Raw genomic sequence first — 19,998 nt, 5'->3', positions numbered from 1 at the left:
CTACCGAGGATGTCATAGTGGTTTGTGTTGTGGTTTGTGCAGCCCTTTGAGACAGTAGTGATTTAGAGCTATATAAGTAAACATTGATTGATTAATTGACATCCATAAACCTGGATGCATATGCAAAAGTGCAATGTATTTATCTGTACAGTAATCTATTTATTTATATCTGCACCTTATTGCTTTTTTTTTTTAAATCCTGGACTACCAAGAGCTAATGCAACGAAATTTCGTTCTTATTTTTTACTGTAAAGTTCAAATTTGAATGACAATAAATAAAAAGGAAGTCTAAGTCTATGAATTTTGCAATTTTTGCAAAATATGTGGCGGGCCAGTAAACGATTAGCTGGTGGCCGCAAATGGCCCCCGGGCCGCACTTTGGACACCACTGGATTCTACGCCACTATAACAATATTGACATGTCGTGTTTGACCTATATTCAATGTACACACGCTTCATGTATAGTCTGTCACTAGGTCTCAACCAATCAAAACGCAGAAACGCTTGTTTTGATCACCTGTACTGTCCGACTGGGCGTGTCAGTTGAGTAGCTAAGCAAAACAAACGAGCCCCGCTCACCCGCACTGTGGCGTAACGAACCGCGAACGTGCCCGCGGCGGAGGAACACACTCGGCGGTGCTGCGGTGGACAAGAGGAATATAACCGGCTGTGTCACTCCGTCTCCGTCGCTCGTGGAGTCAACAACTTCTCCGTTGTTTTTCTGTTAATTGTGCTCGCCGCGCTCCAGCGTCAAAATGGCATTTTAAAGGCGTGTGGCGGCTATCCTTGCATCGGCAACAACTGGCAGTGCAGCGGCGAATAGCAACGGCGGTTTCTGGCAACATGGCGTAAGTTTGTAATTTTTAAATGTTTTGGTAATTCTGGTTTCCGTGTGTCACATTTGGAACCGACGACGGTTGACAAAGTGATGGAATCTTTATTAATTGATACAGCCTGTTTATATACACACCCCGTGGGACAGTCAGAACAACTACCCCACCCCGACATCAAATACTCCTTTTTAAATAGTCAGGCTTTACCAAAACCTAATTAAACACAAGTAAGCTCCCACTCCCAACAGGTTTTGGCTCGTTTAGTGTGTTTTTATAAGGAAGCCGGTCGTTTGTGTACATAAATATAGTGACAACGTGGCGGGTCCAAGATGGCGCACACAGCCAATCTAAACGCCTTCGTCTCGCGCCTGTGACGAAAATGGCGGGCGCCTTTCTTCCCCCCTCCCGCGCGTCCTCGAAAGGGGGCGTGGTTACCATCGGCCAGCATGACCAAATTAGGAAGCGTACTCCGGGTGTGGGAGGAGCGTCGGCTTTTTTTAAGAGCTGCTTTGACGCTTGAGTGGAAGGATTATCTTTTAAAATTAGTCTCGGTTCCATCGCGCATGCGCTGTTGTCAGTCTTTAAAGACTTTGACTGCCCTTTAAAGCTTTGATGATTGTGCTTTAAAAGATGAATATATGTTTGAAAACGTGCAATTTGCCGACATGAAGGCATTCTCACCCATGTTGTGTGACAGTTTAAGCTTGACTTACTGTTGTTCACTGAACCATATTATTATGTATGTTATTAAAGGTATTTCAAACGTCCTCATATTCAGATTTCTGCCCCTGCCAGGATTTAACATCTCTCAATTTAATAACGCAGGTCTCTACTGGCAACTCCCCGCTTTGCTGCAGTCGACAGCAGTTTGGATCTTCTCGACTTACGAACTTCTCCACACGCCGTTTTATTTTCCTACACGCCACCGTTGCTGACCGGCAGCCATGATGACGCTCTCGCAGCTCGACTTGGAGGACGTGGAGGCCCTGTGCTTAGGTTGGTGTCTTGACGTCAACGCGACCGGAGTAACCAGTCCAACCGGTCGGTGCTGATTTGTTGATTGGTTTCCAGGGCCCTCGTTTTTGATGGCTGACCCAATGGGGCCCCTTCTGGACCACAATGAAGAGGAAGCGCTTTCACCCTCCTCCTCCCTCGAGGGGGAGGTCCCAGCTTCGCCACCCCTCTCCTTGTCCCCCTATCCCACCTTGCTGTTGCCCTCTTTCCCTCCACTCGACCACGCCCACTCCTTACTGGAAGTCAAGGGGGGAGCCCTCCCCTGGCTGGGTGCCGGCGACCTGCTCGACGCTCACGTGGGAGCAGACGACAATAAAGGTGAGGCTCAGGTGGTAATTTATGGCCAGTTGGTGAAAACCGTATCACAACATAGGTTTTATAGTGACTAATATTGGTCATAATTGATATATTTATGGCCAATTAAAAAAAAGGGGTCGGGTGAAACCTTCCTCTGATTTATAATCCCCTCAGCTGTCAAGGCCGAAAATAAAGAAAATGTTAACATAAGCGTGGAAAACTGTGTAAAATCACATTGAACACGTATAATATCCTAAAATAAAGGTGCAAACATAAGAAGTGTTTAATAAAGTGTAGAAATGTAAACGTAGTGAAACATGAGAACAATTTTTTTGCAGGTTTAGGGCCAGGAAGTTGCAGCTGTGCTCTAAAAGCAGATCTGGGCAAATTAAGGCCCGGGTGCCATATGCCGCCCGTTAAGCTTTGCAATCTGGCCCGACGGACCTTCACAAAATTTTTTTAGATCTTTAAGTTGGAAATTGTAGCTGCCATTATGGTGTTTAGTGATGTTTTCTAAGGACCATAAGTCTTCAACTACACTAAGTCTTTCAATGGTTGGAATCTGTGCTTTTGCATGATATACCAGTTACTAAGGACCATAAGTCTTCAACTACACTAAGTCTTTCAATGGTTGGAGTCTGTGCTTTCGCATGATATACCAGCTACTATGTTTTGATTGAGACTTTTATTAAAAAATTGCACAGTACATATTCCGTACAATTTGACCACTAAATGTTTTTTCAATTTAAGTCGGGGTCCACGTTAATCAATTCATGGTCATCTAATTCAGTGGTTCTCAAATGGGGGTACACGTACCCCTGAGGGTACTTGAAGGTATGCCATGGGGTACGTGAGATTTTTTTTAAAATATTCTAAAAATAGCAACAATTCAAAAATCATTTATAAATATATTTATTGAGTAATACTTCAACAAAATATGAATGTAAGCTCATAAACTGTGAAAAGAAATGCAACAATGCCATATCCAGTGTTGGCAGCTAGATTCTTTTGTGGACATGTTCCATAAATATTGATGTTAAATATTTCTCTTTTTGTGAAGAAATGTTTAGAATTAAGTTCATGAATCCAGATGGATCTCTATTACAATCCCCAAAGAGGGCACTTTTAAGTTGATGATTACTTCTATGTGTAGAAATCTTTATTTATAATTAAATCACTTGTTTATTTTTCAACAAGTTTTTACTGTAGTTATTTTTATATATATTTTTTTCCCAATAGTTCAAGAAAGACCACTAAAAATTTGCAATATTTTGCATTGTTACACAATTTAATAAATCAGAAACTGATGACATAGTGCTGTATTTTACTTTATCTCTTTTTTTCAACCAAAAATGCTTTGCTCTGATTAGGGGGTACTTGAAATAAAAAAAAATGTTCACGGGGGTACATCACTGAAAAATGGTTGCGAACCACTGATTTACTTATTTACTATGGTCATCTTAAGTCACAGCAGCTCAGAAGAAGCACCAAGCAGTGTGGGCGGGGAGCGTTTCCAGGGCCTGAAATGTGGGTGTCACGGACAGACACGGAAGGAGATTTTTGCAACAAAGTTCTAAAGCTTAGTGATACCCTTGGCGTTCATATTTTGCTGTGTTTGTTGCATTTTTATTGATTGTAAAATATGTGGATGGAGAGGGGGGGTGATGTTCATATGTTGTCAATATTCAGTGTAGGGCTAGGCGATATTGCCTTTTTTAATAACGCAATATTTTCAGGCCATATCGCGATGTATGATATATTTTACGATATTTAGCTTTAGCCTTGAATGAACACTTGATGCATGTAATCACAGCAGTATGATGATTAAATGTGTCTACATTAAAACATTCTTCTTCATACTGTATTAATATATGCTACTTTTGAACTTTTATGAAGAGAGGGAAATCACAACTAAGTCAATTGACTAAAAGTGTATTCATTAAAGTTATTAAGCAATGGCACAAACATTCAAGTCATTTCCAAAACATAAATTGGAAAATTGTCAGAGACTTTTTAAGTGTCAAATAGAAATGAGCTGCATAATAGGAAATCAAAAAGTATTCGTCCTTCACTATTTGGTATGTTACTAAGGTTAAGAAATAGTCTTCGTTCTCTAGCGAGTGACTTTACAAATGATGCTATGTATTAGCAGTAATGCTACTTTTTATAGCAACGCTTTTCCTCCCCCACAGTTGACAAATTACAGTTGTCTGTTCGACATATTTCCACTTGAAGCCGAACCACCGCCAGATGATAGAAACCCCCCTGTTTTTATTGGAAATTAAGTCTTCATTTGTTACCAGATTCGAACCATCTTTCTCTCTTACGGCTACGTTAGCAGGTAACGTTAGCCACGCCGCTACCTCTCTGCTCTGCGAGGGAGGACACGTATGGAAAAAATGTGCGCCTGCTTGTCTGTGAGAAGGAGACACAGGAAAGAGCGAGGAGAGCCTGAAGTGTACGCCCGCAGCTAAAAGTCCTGGGTGAGAACGTATACTACGATATAGTTATTTTCTATATCGCACAGACAAACTCGCGATATATCGTATATATCGCCCAGCCCTAATTCAGTGTTTTATCGTTCATATATAATATTGTAAATCCCACTTTCTTCATTTTTATGTACATTCTGAGTGTGTCATTCAGTAAAAAAATTTGAAATTCCATTTTTCATAATGTTTTTAGCACTCAATCAGACATTGAGAGGTTTTGTATTAGTGTTCCTAAAAATAATACCGGCCCCCCGACACATTTTTTTTTCCTCTAAATTAGGCACCCGAGTAAAAATGATTGCCTAGGCCTGCTCTAAAGGGTGAGCACGGCTAAAATGGTGTGGCATTAGCGGTGTTTGTGGGGACGAGCGCCTTGCATCATTTGCAGACTACTAGATCTGTCTGACTACAGTCCCTATTGTATTTTTTTTTAAACCAATTTTAAAAGAGCCGTACTCTTATCCACATTTTCTGTATTTTTAGTTTCTCCTCTTACTCCTTGCAAAGAATCAACCGCCAGACAAGCAAACTGATTGTTAATACTGTAACCCGATTGGCTGTTGGCCTGTCACTTCCTGTGTTGCTCTGTTACCAGAAAGCAAGTGTCTGTGTTCATGCAACCAACCTTGCTTCGTAACTCCCAACAAAGAGATATATATATATATATATATCTATCTTGATCAAAAAAAGTACTTTAAATATATAAAGATGTGTGTATGGCGATAATATGTTGATGTCGTTTATCGCCTTGCTCTCGTTGCATACAGTAAAATTGAAGGATGACAAAACCCTTTATTTAGTACACTAAAGGTCAAACAAATGAGTCTAATGTTCTAACCATATATTAGCTTTGTGCTGAAGATGACAAAGAAATCTAATACTTTGTTCTGCTCTTTGGACACACTTGACTTACGACTCACGTGTGTGTTTACCTTCCCGACTTGAAAGCAAGGCAGGAATGAGGTATGGTGTGCGGGGCTTAAACGATCCGGTCAGACCGGCTCAAATCCAGTTTTACGGAGTCATTTTCAATCTTTTCCGCCCAGTGACGTTTTCAGTTATGGTGAACTAAATGTTAGCACCTCCTGCTGGATGGCTGCCAACTCTCTCGGACTTTTTGGAAGACTAAGTACTTGTCTATGCAAACGTGAAAGTTTATATTACGCTAATGATCAAAGCGCCAATAAAAGACAGCCAGAGGAAACAAAACCGGTGCAATGTCTCCCTGTGTCCCGCTGCAGCAGTACAACTGGATAGCAGTCCCTTGCAAGCTCACACCATAGATGGGGGGCTTTAACTAGATAGCCCGCCCACCAGGATAGTTATGGTAGTTTAAATAATCAATCAATGTTTACTTATATAGCCCTAAATCACTAGTGTCTCAAAGGGCTGCACAAACCATAACACGAACCACTACGACATCCTCGGTAGGCCCACATAAGGGCAAGGAAAACTCACACCTAGTGGGACGTCGGTGACAATAGTGACTATGAGAACCTTGGAGAGGAGGAAAGCAATGGATGTCGAGCGGGTCTGACATGATACTGTGAAAGTTCAATCCATAATGGATCCAACACAGTCGCGAGAGTCCAGTTCAAAGCGGATCCAACACAGCAGCGAGAGTCCCGTTCACAGCGGAGCCAGCAGGAAACCATCCCAAGCGGAGGCGGTTCAGCAGCGCAGAGATGTCCTCAGCCGATACACAGGCAAGCAGTACATGGCCACCGGATCGGACCGGACCCCCTCCACAAGGGAGAGTGGGACATAGGAGAAAAGGAAAAGAAACGGCAGATCAACTGGTCTAAAAAGGGAGTCTATTTAAAGGCCAGAGTATACAAATGAGTTTTAAGGTGAGACTTAAATGCTTCTACTGAGGTGGCAGTATTTTGTGACTTTTTTTGCAGTAGAACAATCCAAAGAGCATATTTGCATTTTATTTATATTTTTACAGTAGGTCCTGAAAACAAAACACACCTGCCATGCAGAAGATCTGACTGTTAATTTCAATTCTTAAAAATGTCCGCCTGAATTTTTTCACATAAAAGAGCTGTGATTAAACATTATCTAATGCAGTGGTCCCCAACCACCGGGCCGCAGAATATTTTTTATTTTATTTTTTGTTTTTAAATCAACATAAAAAACACAAGATACACTTACAATTAGTGAACCAACCAGAAAAAAAACGTCCTTTTTCATGAGAAAACAAAAAGGGTCCGCGGGACAAATTATGAAGCGTTGACCGGTCCGCAGCTACAGAAAGGTTGGGGACCACTGATTTAATTAAAGAAATGAAAACATGCAAGGTCTTTACACGTTCAAATATACACACAGGAAGTTACAATAACTGCCCACTTAGCTTATATGCGTGAATATCTTCTCCATAATTTGAACAGTTCTTAAACAGTTATCCTGATCTGATTTCTTTTATGCAACTTTTATTACAACCTAGACTTAAAACATAACTTCCAATTGTGATCAGATGGTTATGACATGAAGGGCTTATTACAAGTGTCCATTATTAAAATGTTGAGTCAGAATGTGAGTAGTGGGGTTGGCAATCCTTTATGTAAATTAATTTTTATGTGTTTTAATGCAAATATTGGGGGGGGGGGTGCAGCAGAACTGCTGTGAGTCATTCACTTCCTACGATCGTTTTTAAAAGGAAAACACTTCCTTGTTGGCAGATGATGCGTTCACTGGCATGGACTGGATGACGGAGAAAATCGACCTCGACGATTTTGACCTGGAGTCTCTCATCGGCTCCTGCTCGTCTGAGGAGTCTCCTCGTTCCCCCGGCGACCTGCTGGCCTCCCTGCACTCCCACATGGATTTGGACGTGGACTCCTTTGACCCTCCTGCTTCCAACAACCACCTGGAGTCAGAGATGCCAAATGAGCCCACTCAGGAGGAGGCGTGGCTCGCCCAGCAGGTGGTCATGAAGTCAGAGCCCTGCTCCCCCCTCGCCCCTCAGTCTCCATGCCCCCCTCCTTCCCCAACATCTGATACGGGGGGCGAGGCGGACACAAAATCTCCCCTCGCCATCATCCCAGACCCCAGCGGCGGCAGCCCCATCATGGTGGTGGTGCTCGCCAATGAAGACACGCCCCCCCTGGTGTCCCTCTCTGAGCCCACCGTCAAGTCCTCGCCGCCATCCAGCGACTGTGACAGCGATTCCGGCATCGAGTCGGTCGCCGGCTCTCCGTCTGTCGCCGGCTCCTCCCGCACGAAACCATACGCCAAACCCGAGCCCTCCTCCCCCCGAGGCAAGGTGAAGTCGGCGTCTGGCCCACCCAAAGAGAAAAAGGTGAAGAAGATGGAGCAGAACAAGACGGCGGCCACGCGCTACCGCCAGAAGAAGCGCGTGGAGCAGGAGCTGCTGGGCGCCGAGCGCGAAGAGCTGGAGAAAAAGAACCAAGTGCTGGCCGAGAAGGCGGAGGCCATCAGCAAGGAGATCCAGTACCTCAAAGACCTGATGGAGGAGGTCCGCAAGCGTCACAGCCGAAAGGCGAGCCCGCCCACTACCTCGGAGCAGTAAGTGTGCACGCCTCCACCAAGGGCTGGGAGGTCCAGTGAAGCATCCGTACATGCTTGTCTCCCATTCCCATACCCTCGCACCCCTTATACTTCATGTAATCACTCTGTCGCCATAGCAACCATCCTCTTCTCAGCTTTAGGTCCAGGAAGGGTCCTCTGATGTCTAGCGTGTGTACATAAGCAACTTCCTGTCTATTTAAGACAACTTTGTCCATGTCCGCTCTCTGGCTTGTACAAACGCTCCGCTTTTCTTTTTTTCTAATAAACTTTTCTCCATCTCAAGCAACTTCATATCCTGGACTGGCCTCATTGCATCACAAACCTCACGTGCACCTTGAAGATTTTGGAAAAGTCCTTGAGGCTGTATGGCTCTTAGTAATCTATTTTTGTGCACTCCTATCTGAATCGCAACTATTAGATTCTAAACTGGTTCATAATTTGTGAAGAAAAATAAATATACCGTATTTTTCGGACTATAAGTCAGTTTTTTTTCATAGTTTGGCCGGGGGTGCGACATATACTCCGGAGCGACTTATGTGTGAAATTATTAACACATTACCGAAAAATATCTAATATTATTTATCTCATTAGCGGAAGAGACAAAGAAAATGTCAGCAATTGCCACGTACATGTCACCCAATAAGAATTTGGTGGGGTGGGGTCATGGCAGAAGTGCATTTTGGGTCTTGGAGTTGGCAGAGTTGTTTAGAAGCGACATGGAGGAAGAAGATTTCATGGGAATTATCGATTAGGAGTGACAGATTGTTTGGTAAACGTATAGCATGTTCTATATTTTATAGTTATTGGAATGACTCTTACCATAATATGTTAGATTAACATACCAGGCACCTTCTCAGTTGGTTATTTATGCCTCATAAAGTACACTTATTCAGCCTGTTGTTCACTATTCTTTATTTATTTTAAATTGCCTTTCAAATGTCTATTCTTGGTGTTGGATTTTAGCAAATCAATTTCCCCCAAAAATGCGACTTGAACTTGAGTGCGACGTGTATGTTTTTTTTCCCTTTTATTAGGCATTTTCTGCCGGTGCGACGTATACTCCGGAGCGATTTATAATCCGAAAAATAGGGTATGTATTTTTTTAAGTGTTAAATAGGTTTTTAGGCCATTTCATTCTACCAGAAATAGCTTTTCTAACCTGCTTTGAAATAGTGTCATTACACTTATGTCATTATTAAAATCGGTTTCAATCAAAAAGTGATTTTTAATTCAAATTACTACCCCAACAAATGGATCAACTTGTTAGAGGAGTCAACCTTTTGCCATCTAACGGATTTACTATAAAATTAAATACTTCTGTTGCTTAATTTTAAACTCACCACTTGCAGTATAGTTTTGTTTATACATAATTCAGATAATTGCCATTCAATAAACTTATAACGCAGTGTGTTTTGGTGAAGTTATTAAAGATTTAAGTTGGGCAAATGTAAAAAGTAGGTTGAACAAGCAAAAGTTAGGCTTTTTTCAAACGTAAAGGTCACTCAAACGGCGGCTAATGAAGGAAAAACAAACTTGGTTGAAGGTCAAAGTTCACGACACCTTTTTGTTCGTCTTAAATCAAATACCTTGTTTTCTTCGAGCAATTTGGAGTACAATGGAACCTCCATCTACAAACTTGGTTCTTCAACAGGGTTTGCCAACTGAAACGTTGGAACAGTGAAGCAAGAGTTCCCCAAAAGAATCAAAGTAAAAATGAACAATTGGTTTTGTGCCTCGATTAAAAAAGGAAAATCACTCTACCCTGTGCCTGGAAATATGTGTGCCATCATTAAACACTGGGAGTTATTTTTATATTTTTTAAAGATAGCGTTAACACAAACTAGCAGTGTGAGGTGATCCTTTATCGGCTTGTGTCCCGGTAGTGCCTTTACCCTATTAAGGTCTGCTCTGCGTCTTTTCTGGTCTCATCACAATTAAGGACTTTGCTGATAAAGTCGTCCAGAAACCTGAAGCCATACAGCAAGACAGAGAGTTTGGATACATTTAAAGCGTTTTCCGATCACACAGTGATTTCCTAAGACCGGCTGACTGGCACAAGGTACGACAATTGTGGGAAATAAACTCGTCACGACGTACCGCGAGCCTCCAGAGCTGAATGAGTGATGCGGTCGAGAGAGGGTGCGTACACGGTAGCATGTTTGGTGCGACCGAAAAAGATGCAAATAGCGGCGTTCGTCTATGGAGATTCTATCCTACATTAGAAAGTGGGAAAGAAAATGGGTAAACCCTCACATGGTCACCGAACAAGTGTGCAACACAACCAATGCTGCAAATAGCGGTAAGAAGCAAACTGCACACTCGGCATCAATGTTCTGGAAATTACCTTTAAAAAGTAATTACAGTTACTTTACCAAACATGTAATTGCATTACCAAGGGCAGGGGTGTCCAAAGTGCGGCCCGGGGGCCATTTGCGGCCCACAGGTAATTTTTTAACGGCACATAGTAAAAATACTATGAAAAAAAACAAAACGTGTTATAAAAGAGCCAACAGATGAAATATAACAATAAAATGTTGCAATCTTGACTAATAAAACAAAGCTGCCATGCAGGCTGATTCTTTCTTTAAAAAATAATAATGAATCAAAATCAATGTCATGAATTATTGACCTGTTCAAGGCTCCAATAACATCACATTAAATATTCCACTTCGAGATATCCTTTGGGGAAAATGTTGCATATTTTGTGTTTGCTATGTAAAAAAAGTGCCTAAAACAAACCACAATAAAATTTATAATCTGAAGTTGATATGGAGGTTATTGTGTTAAAAGTAAACCGTTAATAAAACACTTTAATGAGTAGGACCCTTTTGGATCCCTAATAATTGTTGTGTAATTTGTTTTTAAGTGTCATTGCTAAAAATAATAATAAAAAAAGAATTAAAATCAATGTTATGAGTTATTGACCTTTTTAAGGCTCCAATTATTATATAATCTCAAACATTTTATTGGGTGAAAATATTACATATTTTGTGTTTTTTCCATTAAAAAAAACGGTGTTTCTTTGACAAAATGAGCATATAACTTAAATCTTTAATAACGTTATATTGACAGATAGACTTAATGTTGATCAAGAGATTTAAACCTTGAATAATAATAAAAATAATACAGAATAATGACACATTTTTTATATTTTTTTTACCAAAACCCTTTAGGGTCCCCGGGATCAAGCCTGAGTGGAGGCCCAAATGTATATTTTTTTGTACATATATTGTATTGGTTTTTAACATAAGAAATATCAAAATGGCCCCTGCTTGCTTTGATTGATTGATTGATTGATTTTTCAGTGTGCGGCCTTCAGTGGAAAAAGTTTGGACACCCCTGACTAAGGGAATTCTTAAATAAATGAAATTAATCACTAGAGAAAGTCATCAATACGTTTACTTTAAAAAAAACTGTGTTTTTGCTTAAAAGAGACGTGCGACGTCACAGAGGGTTTCCACGCCGGAACTGTATTTGTTAGCTTTAGCCGTTAGCAGCAGCTGTCCGACGCCAGCTCTTTTTGAATCTTTTCACCGTGCGTGGCCTCTGCTTCATAAAGAGATTGAATGTGCCTCCATGGCTGTCATATCCTCTTGTCAACAAACGGGGTATTGTTTGGATGGCAAGTTTGTCACTGCATTTTGTCGTTAATGTACCAACGATTGTCACACACACACACTAGGTGCGGCGAAATTATTCTCTGCATTCGACCCGTCACCCTTGATCACCCCCTGGGAGGTGAGGGGAGCAGTGAGCAGCAGCAGTGGCCGCGCCCGGGAATCATTTTTGGTGATTTAACCCTCAATTCCAACCTTTGATGCTGAGTGCCAAGCAGGGAGGTAATGGGTCCCATTTTTATAGTCTTTGGTATGACTCGGCCGGGGTTTGAACTCACAACCTACTGATCTCAGGGCGGACACTCTAACCCGGTGCTTCTTAATACTTTGTTTGGTTGCGTCTTAATACTCCGGAGCGACTTATAGTCCGAAAAATACGGTATGTTTTTGGTAACACTTTAGTATGGGGAACATATTCTATGTAACAAAGACTTAATTTAGCGTTTTTTGGACACCAGTGTTTCCCACAAGAAGAACGGGGAGTTGGAATATAATTACACTTTACGTACATATTTATATACATATCTATATAATATTTACATATTTATATAATATGTAACTACGAGCTCCATTCACAGACAGAGTCCCATCGCTTTTATGAGCGGTCGAGCGAGTCAAAAGCCGAGAAAAAAAATAAAAAAATAGTTTATTTTATTTTTTTATTTGTGTCGGCCGTAATTCTTTCGTGGCGGGCCGCCACAAATAAATGAATGTGTGGGAAACCCTGGGCTGCAACTAACAACTAATTTGATCATTGATTAATCTGTCGATTATTACTTCGATTAATAATCGGGTAAAAGAGACGAACTACATTTCTATCCTTTCCAGTATTTTATTGAAAAACAGCATACTGGCACCATACTTATTTTGATTATTGTTTCTCAGCCATTTGTAAATGTTGCAGTTTCTAAATAAAAGTTTATTTAGAAAAAACAAATATATATATATATATTTTTTAATAAATTAAAAAAAGCAGCCTCCGCGCATGCGCATAGCATAGATCCAACGAATCGATGACTAAATTAATCGCCAACTATTTTTATAATCGATTTTAATCGATTAGTTGTTGCAGCCCTAATTCTAAGTAACAAAGACTTAGTTTAGAGTTATTTGGTTAGGGTTAGGGCCAGGGTTAGAGAGTTAGTGTTATAATAAGGCCATGCCGAATAAGGAATTAATACGTACATAATAATGACTAGTTAAGAGACAATATGTTACTAATTTGAACGTTAATAAGCAGCTAATTAATGGTGAATATGTTCCCCATGCTAAAGTGTTACCATGTTTTTTTTACTGGGGCACAAAATGAACCGAGCATCAACATCACCTTGTTCAAAGAACAAAACCAACACAGTGCATGAACCCACAACAAATTACTTCTGCTGTTGCCGTATCCGTAATACGCCGATCGGGAGAAGTTTTTATTTACACGATGAGTTGGGTGTGTCTTGACCTCCGCCGAACCAATAGGGTTCGATCGAACCCAGGTTAAGAACCACTGATCTAACCACTAAGCCACTGAGTAGAATTTAATCCGTCAATTATCAACGATACTAACAAATCCTGAGTAAGGCAAGGATCATCAAACGGATCCCTTGCAGACCAGCCGGACTGCTTCATGTTGACTGAGACGTCCGTCTCGGGTTTGGAATTAGGGACTAATTGAGCAGCTGACCAGAAGTCACCATCCACACATTTCAAGTACCAGTGAGCACAATTTTATTTTTAGCACTTGAACCGAACACCATCTTAATGGAATGTTTATGCTCCGTCACGCGTCAATGGTCCTGTGACCACTGTGGAAACTATGAACGCCACCTTTTTGGTCCCAAAATGTCAATTATGCTAAAAGCCGGAGTGTATTGCTATCAGCTCACCCCCGATTATATTAACACACCGTACTTCCCAGGCTAGAGGAGCCAACAAATTTTAGAAGAAGAAAATATTTTTTCATGTATTAGCTGCACTGGTCTATAAGCCGTGTCCTGGGCATGATAGACATTCAATCAATGATCAATCAATCAATGTTTATTTATATAGCCCAAAATCACAAGTGTCTCAAAGGGCTGCACAAGCCACAACGACATCCTCGGTTCAGAGCCCACAAAAGGGCAAGGAAAAACTCACAACCCAGTGGGATGTCAATGTGAATGACTCTGAGAAACCTTGGAGAGGACCGCAGACAAGGGAGACCGGATGCAATGGACGTCGAGTCGGTCTGACATAATATTGTGAAAGTCCAGTCCATAGTGGATCTAACATAATAGTGAGAGTCCAGTCTATAGTGGATCTAACATAATAGTGAGAGTCCAGTCTATAGTGGATCTAACATCTTGTAATAGTGAGAGTTCAGTCCATAGTGGATCTAACATAATAGTGAGAGTCCAGTCTATAGTGGATCTAACTGTAATAGTGAGAGTTCAGTCCATAGTGGATCCAACACAATAGTGAGAGTCCAGTCTATAGTGGACCTAACATAATAGTGAGAGTCCAGTCCATAGTGAATCTAACATAATAGTGAGAGTCCAGTCTATAGTGGATCTAACATAATAGTGAGAGTCCAGTCTATAGTGGATCTAACTGTAATAGTGAGCGTTCAGTCCATAGTGGATCTAACATAATAGTGAGAGTCCAGTCTATAGTGGATCTAACTGTAATAGTGAGAGTTCAGTCCATAGTGGATCCAACATAATAGTGAGAATCCAGTCTATAGTGGATCTAACATAATAGTGAGAGTTCAGTCCATAGTGGATCTAACATAATAATGAGAGTCCAGTTTATAGTGGATCTAACTGTAATAGTGAGAGTCCAGTCCATAGTGGATCTAACATAATAGTGAGAGTCCAGTCTATAGTGGATCTAACTGTAATAGTGAGAGTCCAGTCCATAGTGGATCTAACATAATAGTGAGAGTCCAGTCTATAGTGGATCTAACTGTAATAGTGAGAGTTCAGTCCATAGTGGATCTAACATAATAGTGAGAGTCCAGTCTATAGTGGACCTAACATAATAGTGAGAGTCCAGTCCATTGTGGATCCAACATAATAGTGAGAGTCCAGTCTATAGTGGATCCAACATAATAGTGAGAGTCCAGTCTATAGTGGATCTAACTGTAATAGTGAGAGTTCAGTCCATAGTGGATCTAACATAATAGTGAGAGACCAGTCTATAGTGGATCTAACTGTAATAGTGAGAGTTCAGTCCATAGTGGATCTAACATAATAGTGAGAGACCAGTCTATAGTGGATCTAACTGTAATAGTGAGAGTTCAGTCCATAGTGGATCTAACATAATAGTGAGAGTCCAGTCTATAGTGGACCTAACATAATAGTGAGAATCCAGTCTATAGTGGATCTAACATAATAGTGAGAGTCCAGTCTATAGTGGATCTAACATAATAGTGAGAGTCCAGTCTATAGTGGATCTAACATAATAGTGAGAGTCCAGTCCATGGTAGATCTAACATAATAGTGAGAGTCCACCTGCACGCTGTCTCCCGCAGTGCTCTGCATATTGGGATCACCACAAACCATCCTTGACGCGTTCCGACTTCCACAAAGCAATTTAGATACTGATATGAAGTATTACATGGATACCCTGCCAAGATTTATACAGCACAGGCATGAGACAACAGCACATTATTATGATTTGCAAAAAAATATTTTTTGGACCAATTAGGTGAAGTTGCATAATTTCCCACGGCACACCTGACAAAACTAGTGTGCCGCAGCAACATACTTGCCAACCTTGAGACCTCCGATTTCGGGAGTTGGGGCGGGACGGGGTTAGGAGGGGAGGAGTATATTTACAGCCACAATTCACCAAGTCAAGTATTTCATATATATATATATATATATATATATATATATGAAATACTTGACTTTCAGTGAACTCTCTCTCTCTCTCTCTCTCTCTCTCTCTCTCTCTCTCTCTCTCTATATATATATATATATATATATATGTATGTATATATATTTATTTTATTGTATATATATATATATATATATATATAAAATAAATACTTGAATTTCTGTGTTTATTTATTTACACATATACACACACATAACAACATAACACCCATTTACTCATTTTTGAGTTAAGGGTTGAATTGTCCATCCTTGTTCTATTCTCTGTCACTATTTTTCAAACCATGCTGAACACCCTCTCTGATGATGCATTGTTGTGTCGCACGCACAAAAGTGCTTTCATCAAATGCACTAGAGTCTGGAGTCTTTCATCGTCGTCTCCTTGCTGTGTGCGCAGTTGTCCACTGCACTCTCTAAAAGCCGTAGATGTTATTGTCACATATGCATGTACAGTAGATGGCAGTATTGTCCTGTTTAAGAGTGTCACAACATTGCTGTTTACGGCTGACGAAAACGTGACTGCTGTTGTTGTGTGTTTTTACCACGCTGGGAGGATGTTAATGAAACTGCCTAACAATAAACCCACAACTCGCCCTCAATCATTCTACAGTTATAACGTCATTCGGCAGACACGCTGTTTATATTGTGGGAAAGCGGACGTGAAAACAGGCTGTCCTCACTCAGGTCCGCATGGAGCTGGAGTGGGCGTGGCCTCCAGCTCCGCCTGAATTTCGGGAGAAAATTTGTCCCGGGAGGTTTTCGGGAGAGGCGCTGAATTTCGGGAGTCTCCCGGAAAATCCGGGAGGGTTGGCAAGTATGCGCGGCACAGTGGTTGAAAAACATTGGTTTAGAGCTGAAACAATTATATTTGGTCTCAGAGTTGATCCCTGGGGTACACCACAATACTGTTGTTGTTGAGCAACACAAAGCTCTTGTTGCACTTTATTTTGATATATTTACATGAAACCACAACCTAAAAATCATCCATTTGATGGTCCAATAGTAAGTATTTTGTTAAATGACAAACAGAAGTACACTTTTTAAAATATTTTCAATAAGTAACATTTTGCGTCTTGTAGAGTTGAACTTGTTTATTACTCATATGAAGAATAAAATGGAGAGTTGCCAGGGCTAGTGTATACACCTTTAAATCAGTCAAAGTTTGTCACATGCAAAGTTATTTACACGCACATGAGCTCGTTTTTTTTTTTTTTTTTAAGCATCGCCGCATCACATGCTTTTATTGTGGTAAATGGGAACTACACGGACGTCCGCGTGAGAGCGCGTGGGTCGCGTCACGTGACATAAGACAATTACTTTCAGCTGAGAGCAGATGACCTCAGTGTGTCCTTCTATAACGAGTTCATACTGTAATGTGCTTACTTCCTCTCTACTTAGTCCAACTCACTGGATTGTTCTATTATTTATTCCTATTTTATCATGCCTGTTATCACATGTTTTGTTGTATTTAATTTTACATTTGTATTTATTTCTTTTTTTGTATATAATTATTATTTATTTTTACTTTTTAACACAGTATTTACTGTTATTTTTTGTTAGTATTAAAGGCCTACTGAAATGAGATTTTCTTATTCAAACGGGGATAGCAGGTCCATTCTATGTGTCATACTTGATCATTTTGCGATATTGCCATATTTTTGCTGAAAGGATTTAGTAGAAAACATCGACGATAAAGGTCGCAACTTTTGGTCGCTAATAAAAAAGCCTTGCCTGTACCGGAAGTAGCAGACGATGTAAGCGTGATGTCATGGGTTGTGGAGCTCATCACATCTGAACATTGTTTACAATCATGGCCACCAGCAGCAAGACCGATTCGGACCGAAAAAGCGATGATTTCCCCATTAATTTGAGTGAGGATTAAAAGGTAACATTATCACAATTTCAAAAGGGTTAAAAACAATAAAAATCAGTTCCCAGTGGCTTGTTTTATTTTTCAAATTTTTTTTCCAAATTTTACACCTCCCGGAATATCCCTAAAAAAAGCTATAAAGTTCTTGATTTTCCCTATTTGCGATGCGTCTGTCCATTTCCCTGTGACGTCATACAGGGCTGCCAATACAAACATGGCGGTTACCACAGCAAGATATAGCGACATTAGCTCGGATTCAGACTCGGGTTTCAGCGGCTTAAGCGATTTAAAAGATTACGCATGTATTGAAACAGATGGTCGGAGTATGGAGGCAGATCGCGAAAACGAAATTGAAGTAGAAATTTAAGCTATTGAGCGAATAGCTATTGACGCTATTCGGCCATAGCGTGGGTGTACCTAATGAAGTGGCTCATAGCATGGCTGCCTTATTAGCATCGCCGGTAAAATGTGCGGACCAAACGATCAGGACTTTCGCATCTTGTGACACTGGAGCAACTTAAATCCGTCGATTGGTAAGTGTTTGTTTCGCATTAAATGCGGGTATCTAGTTTCAAATGTACATACAGCTAGCGTAAATAGCATGTTAGCATCGATTAGCGTAGCATGTTAGCATCGATTAGCTGGCAGTCATGCTGCGACCAAATATGTCTGATTAGCACATAAGTCAACAACATCAACAAAACTCACCTTTGTGATTTCGTTGACTTAATCGTTGCAAATGCATCTGCAGGTTATCCATACATCTCTGTGCCATGTCTGTCTTAGCATCGCCGGTCAAATGTGCAGACACTTTGGCAAATTCAATGGGGGTCTGGCGGCAGATTTCTGGCCAGTGGTGCAACTTGAATCCCTCCCTGTTAGTGTTGTTACACCCTCCGACAACACACCCACGAGGCATGATGTCTCCAAGGTTCCAAAAAATAGTCGAAAAAACGGAAATTAACAGAGCTGAGACCCGGTGTTTGTAATGTGAAAATGAAAATGGCGGGTGTGTTACCTCGGTGACGTCACGTTCTGACGTCATCGCTAAAAGACCGATAAACAGAAAGGCGTTTGATTTGCCAAAATTCACCCATTTAGAGTTCGGAAATCGGTTAAAAAAATACATGGTCTTTTTTCTGCAACATCAAGGTATATATTGACGCTTGCATAGCTTTGGTGATAATGTTCACCTTTAAAGATTCGTGGATGACGAAAGTAAGAGTGAAGGACTAGAAAAAAAAGACTATACAGTGGAGCGATTCAGATGTTATTAGACAAATTTACTAGGATAATTCTGGAAAATCCCTTATCTGCTTATTGTGTTACTAGTGTTTTAGTGAGATTAGATGGTCGTACCTGTACAACCTGAAGGCTGGCCCCGCACCTTTCTTCAGCACCATTCGACGGGTGGTGGCGATGCCCATCTCTGCCCTTCGCAAGGAACCCTCTTCGAAATACGATCTTTCGAAATGATCGCTGCATAATACACTGTACTTTGTGCGTGTGGTCCAATACAACCGTGTTCGCCTGTCTGCTATGTTTCAGAGTAAAGTTTCACCGTCATCTTTCGGGAGTGTAAACAATGAAACACCGGCTGTGTTTGTGTTGCTAAAGACGGCCGCAATACACCGCTTCCAACCTACAGCTTTCTTCTTTGACGTCTCCATTATTCATTGAACAAATTGCAAAAGATTCAGCAACACAGATGTCCATAATACTGTGTAATTATGCGTTGAAAAGAGTCGATTTATAGCTGTGAATGGTGCTGGAACAAAATGTCCACCACAATGCGTGACGTCACGCGCACGCATCATCATACCGCGACGTTTTAGCATGATACTTCCGCGCAAAATTTAAAATTGCAATTTAGTAAACTAAACCGGCCGTATTGGCATGTGTTGCAATGTTAATATTTCATCATTGATATATAAACTATCAGACTGCCTGGTCGGTAGTAGTGGGTTTCAGTAGGCCTTTAACTTCAACCTATTTCATTATTATGTATTAATTCTGATTATTTACTCTTTCATTTTTTTTTTCTTAACACTGCACAATCTACAGTTTATACCGTCAGTCTTTTCAATATTAACCTCATCCTTGATTTTATATTTATTCATTTTGTCTATTCTTATATAATTGACTTGTGTTACAATTGAATCTTAAACTTTTTCATTTCTATTTTTTATTTTTTCCAAGCTAAAGTATATACTGTCATGTTTTTACATTTTTCTTCTAACTTATTTTAGATTACAATAATGAAATACATTCATTTCTACTTTGTTTACTCTAATAACATTTTTGTTTTTATTTTTTATTTCATATTTTTCGGCACAAACAAGCTACAGTAAAGACTGACACATTTTTATTCTCGCCTTGCCTATTCATCACTGCTTAATATTTATCCATAACGCATTTATTTCTTAAATTCTGATGTTTTTGCAATTTCTAAATAACTTTTTTTATTCATCCGTC

The 19,998-nt window shown here is 40.4% G+C and overlaps 1 protein-coding gene across 1 annotated transcript; it reads left to right on the top strand.

Moving 5' to 3' along the window:
* Window positions 1–604: 604 nt before the first annotated feature.
* On the top strand, window positions 605–8,461 carry atf4a (activating transcription factor 4a). The gene is made up of 4 exons (XM_061914217.1): window positions 605–848; window positions 1,659–1,829; window positions 1,905–2,165; window positions 7,321–8,461. The coding sequence occupies exons 2-4, from the start codon at window positions 1,778–1,780 to the stop codon at window positions 8,169–8,171; spliced, it is 1,164 nt and encodes a 387-aa protein (XP_061770201.1). The 5' UTR covers window positions 605–848; window positions 1,659–1,777; the 3' UTR covers window positions 8,172–8,461.
* Window positions 8,462–19,998: the final 11,537 nt, after the last annotated feature.

This window comes from Nerophis ophidion, linkage group LG01, assembly GCF_033978795.1.
Source record: "Nerophis ophidion isolate RoL-2023_Sa linkage group LG01, RoL_Noph_v1.0, whole genome shotgun sequence".
NCBI lineage: Eukaryota > Metazoa > Chordata > Actinopteri > Syngnathiformes > Syngnathidae > Nerophis > Nerophis ophidion.
The sequence above is the reverse complement of the archived record's forward strand: the minus strand, read 5'-3'. Positions and strand labels throughout refer to the sequence as shown.

What these genes read in the sequence shown, in the direction of transcription:
- atf4a (XM_061914217.1), top strand. Translation starts at nt 1,778, where the DNA reads ATGATGACGCTCTCGCAGCTCGACTTGGAGGACGTGGAGGCCCTGTGC. An exon ending in CGTGGAGGCCCTGTGCTTAG is followed by an intron (nt 1,830 to 1,904) that starts GTTGGTGTCTTG and finishes ATTGGTTTCCAG; the next exon opens with GGCCCTCGTTTTTGATGGCT. An exon ending in GGGAGCAGACGACAATAAAG is followed by an intron (nt 2,166 to 7,320) that starts GTGAGGCTCAGG and finishes CCTTGTTGGCAG; the next exon opens with ATGATGCGTTCACTGGCATG.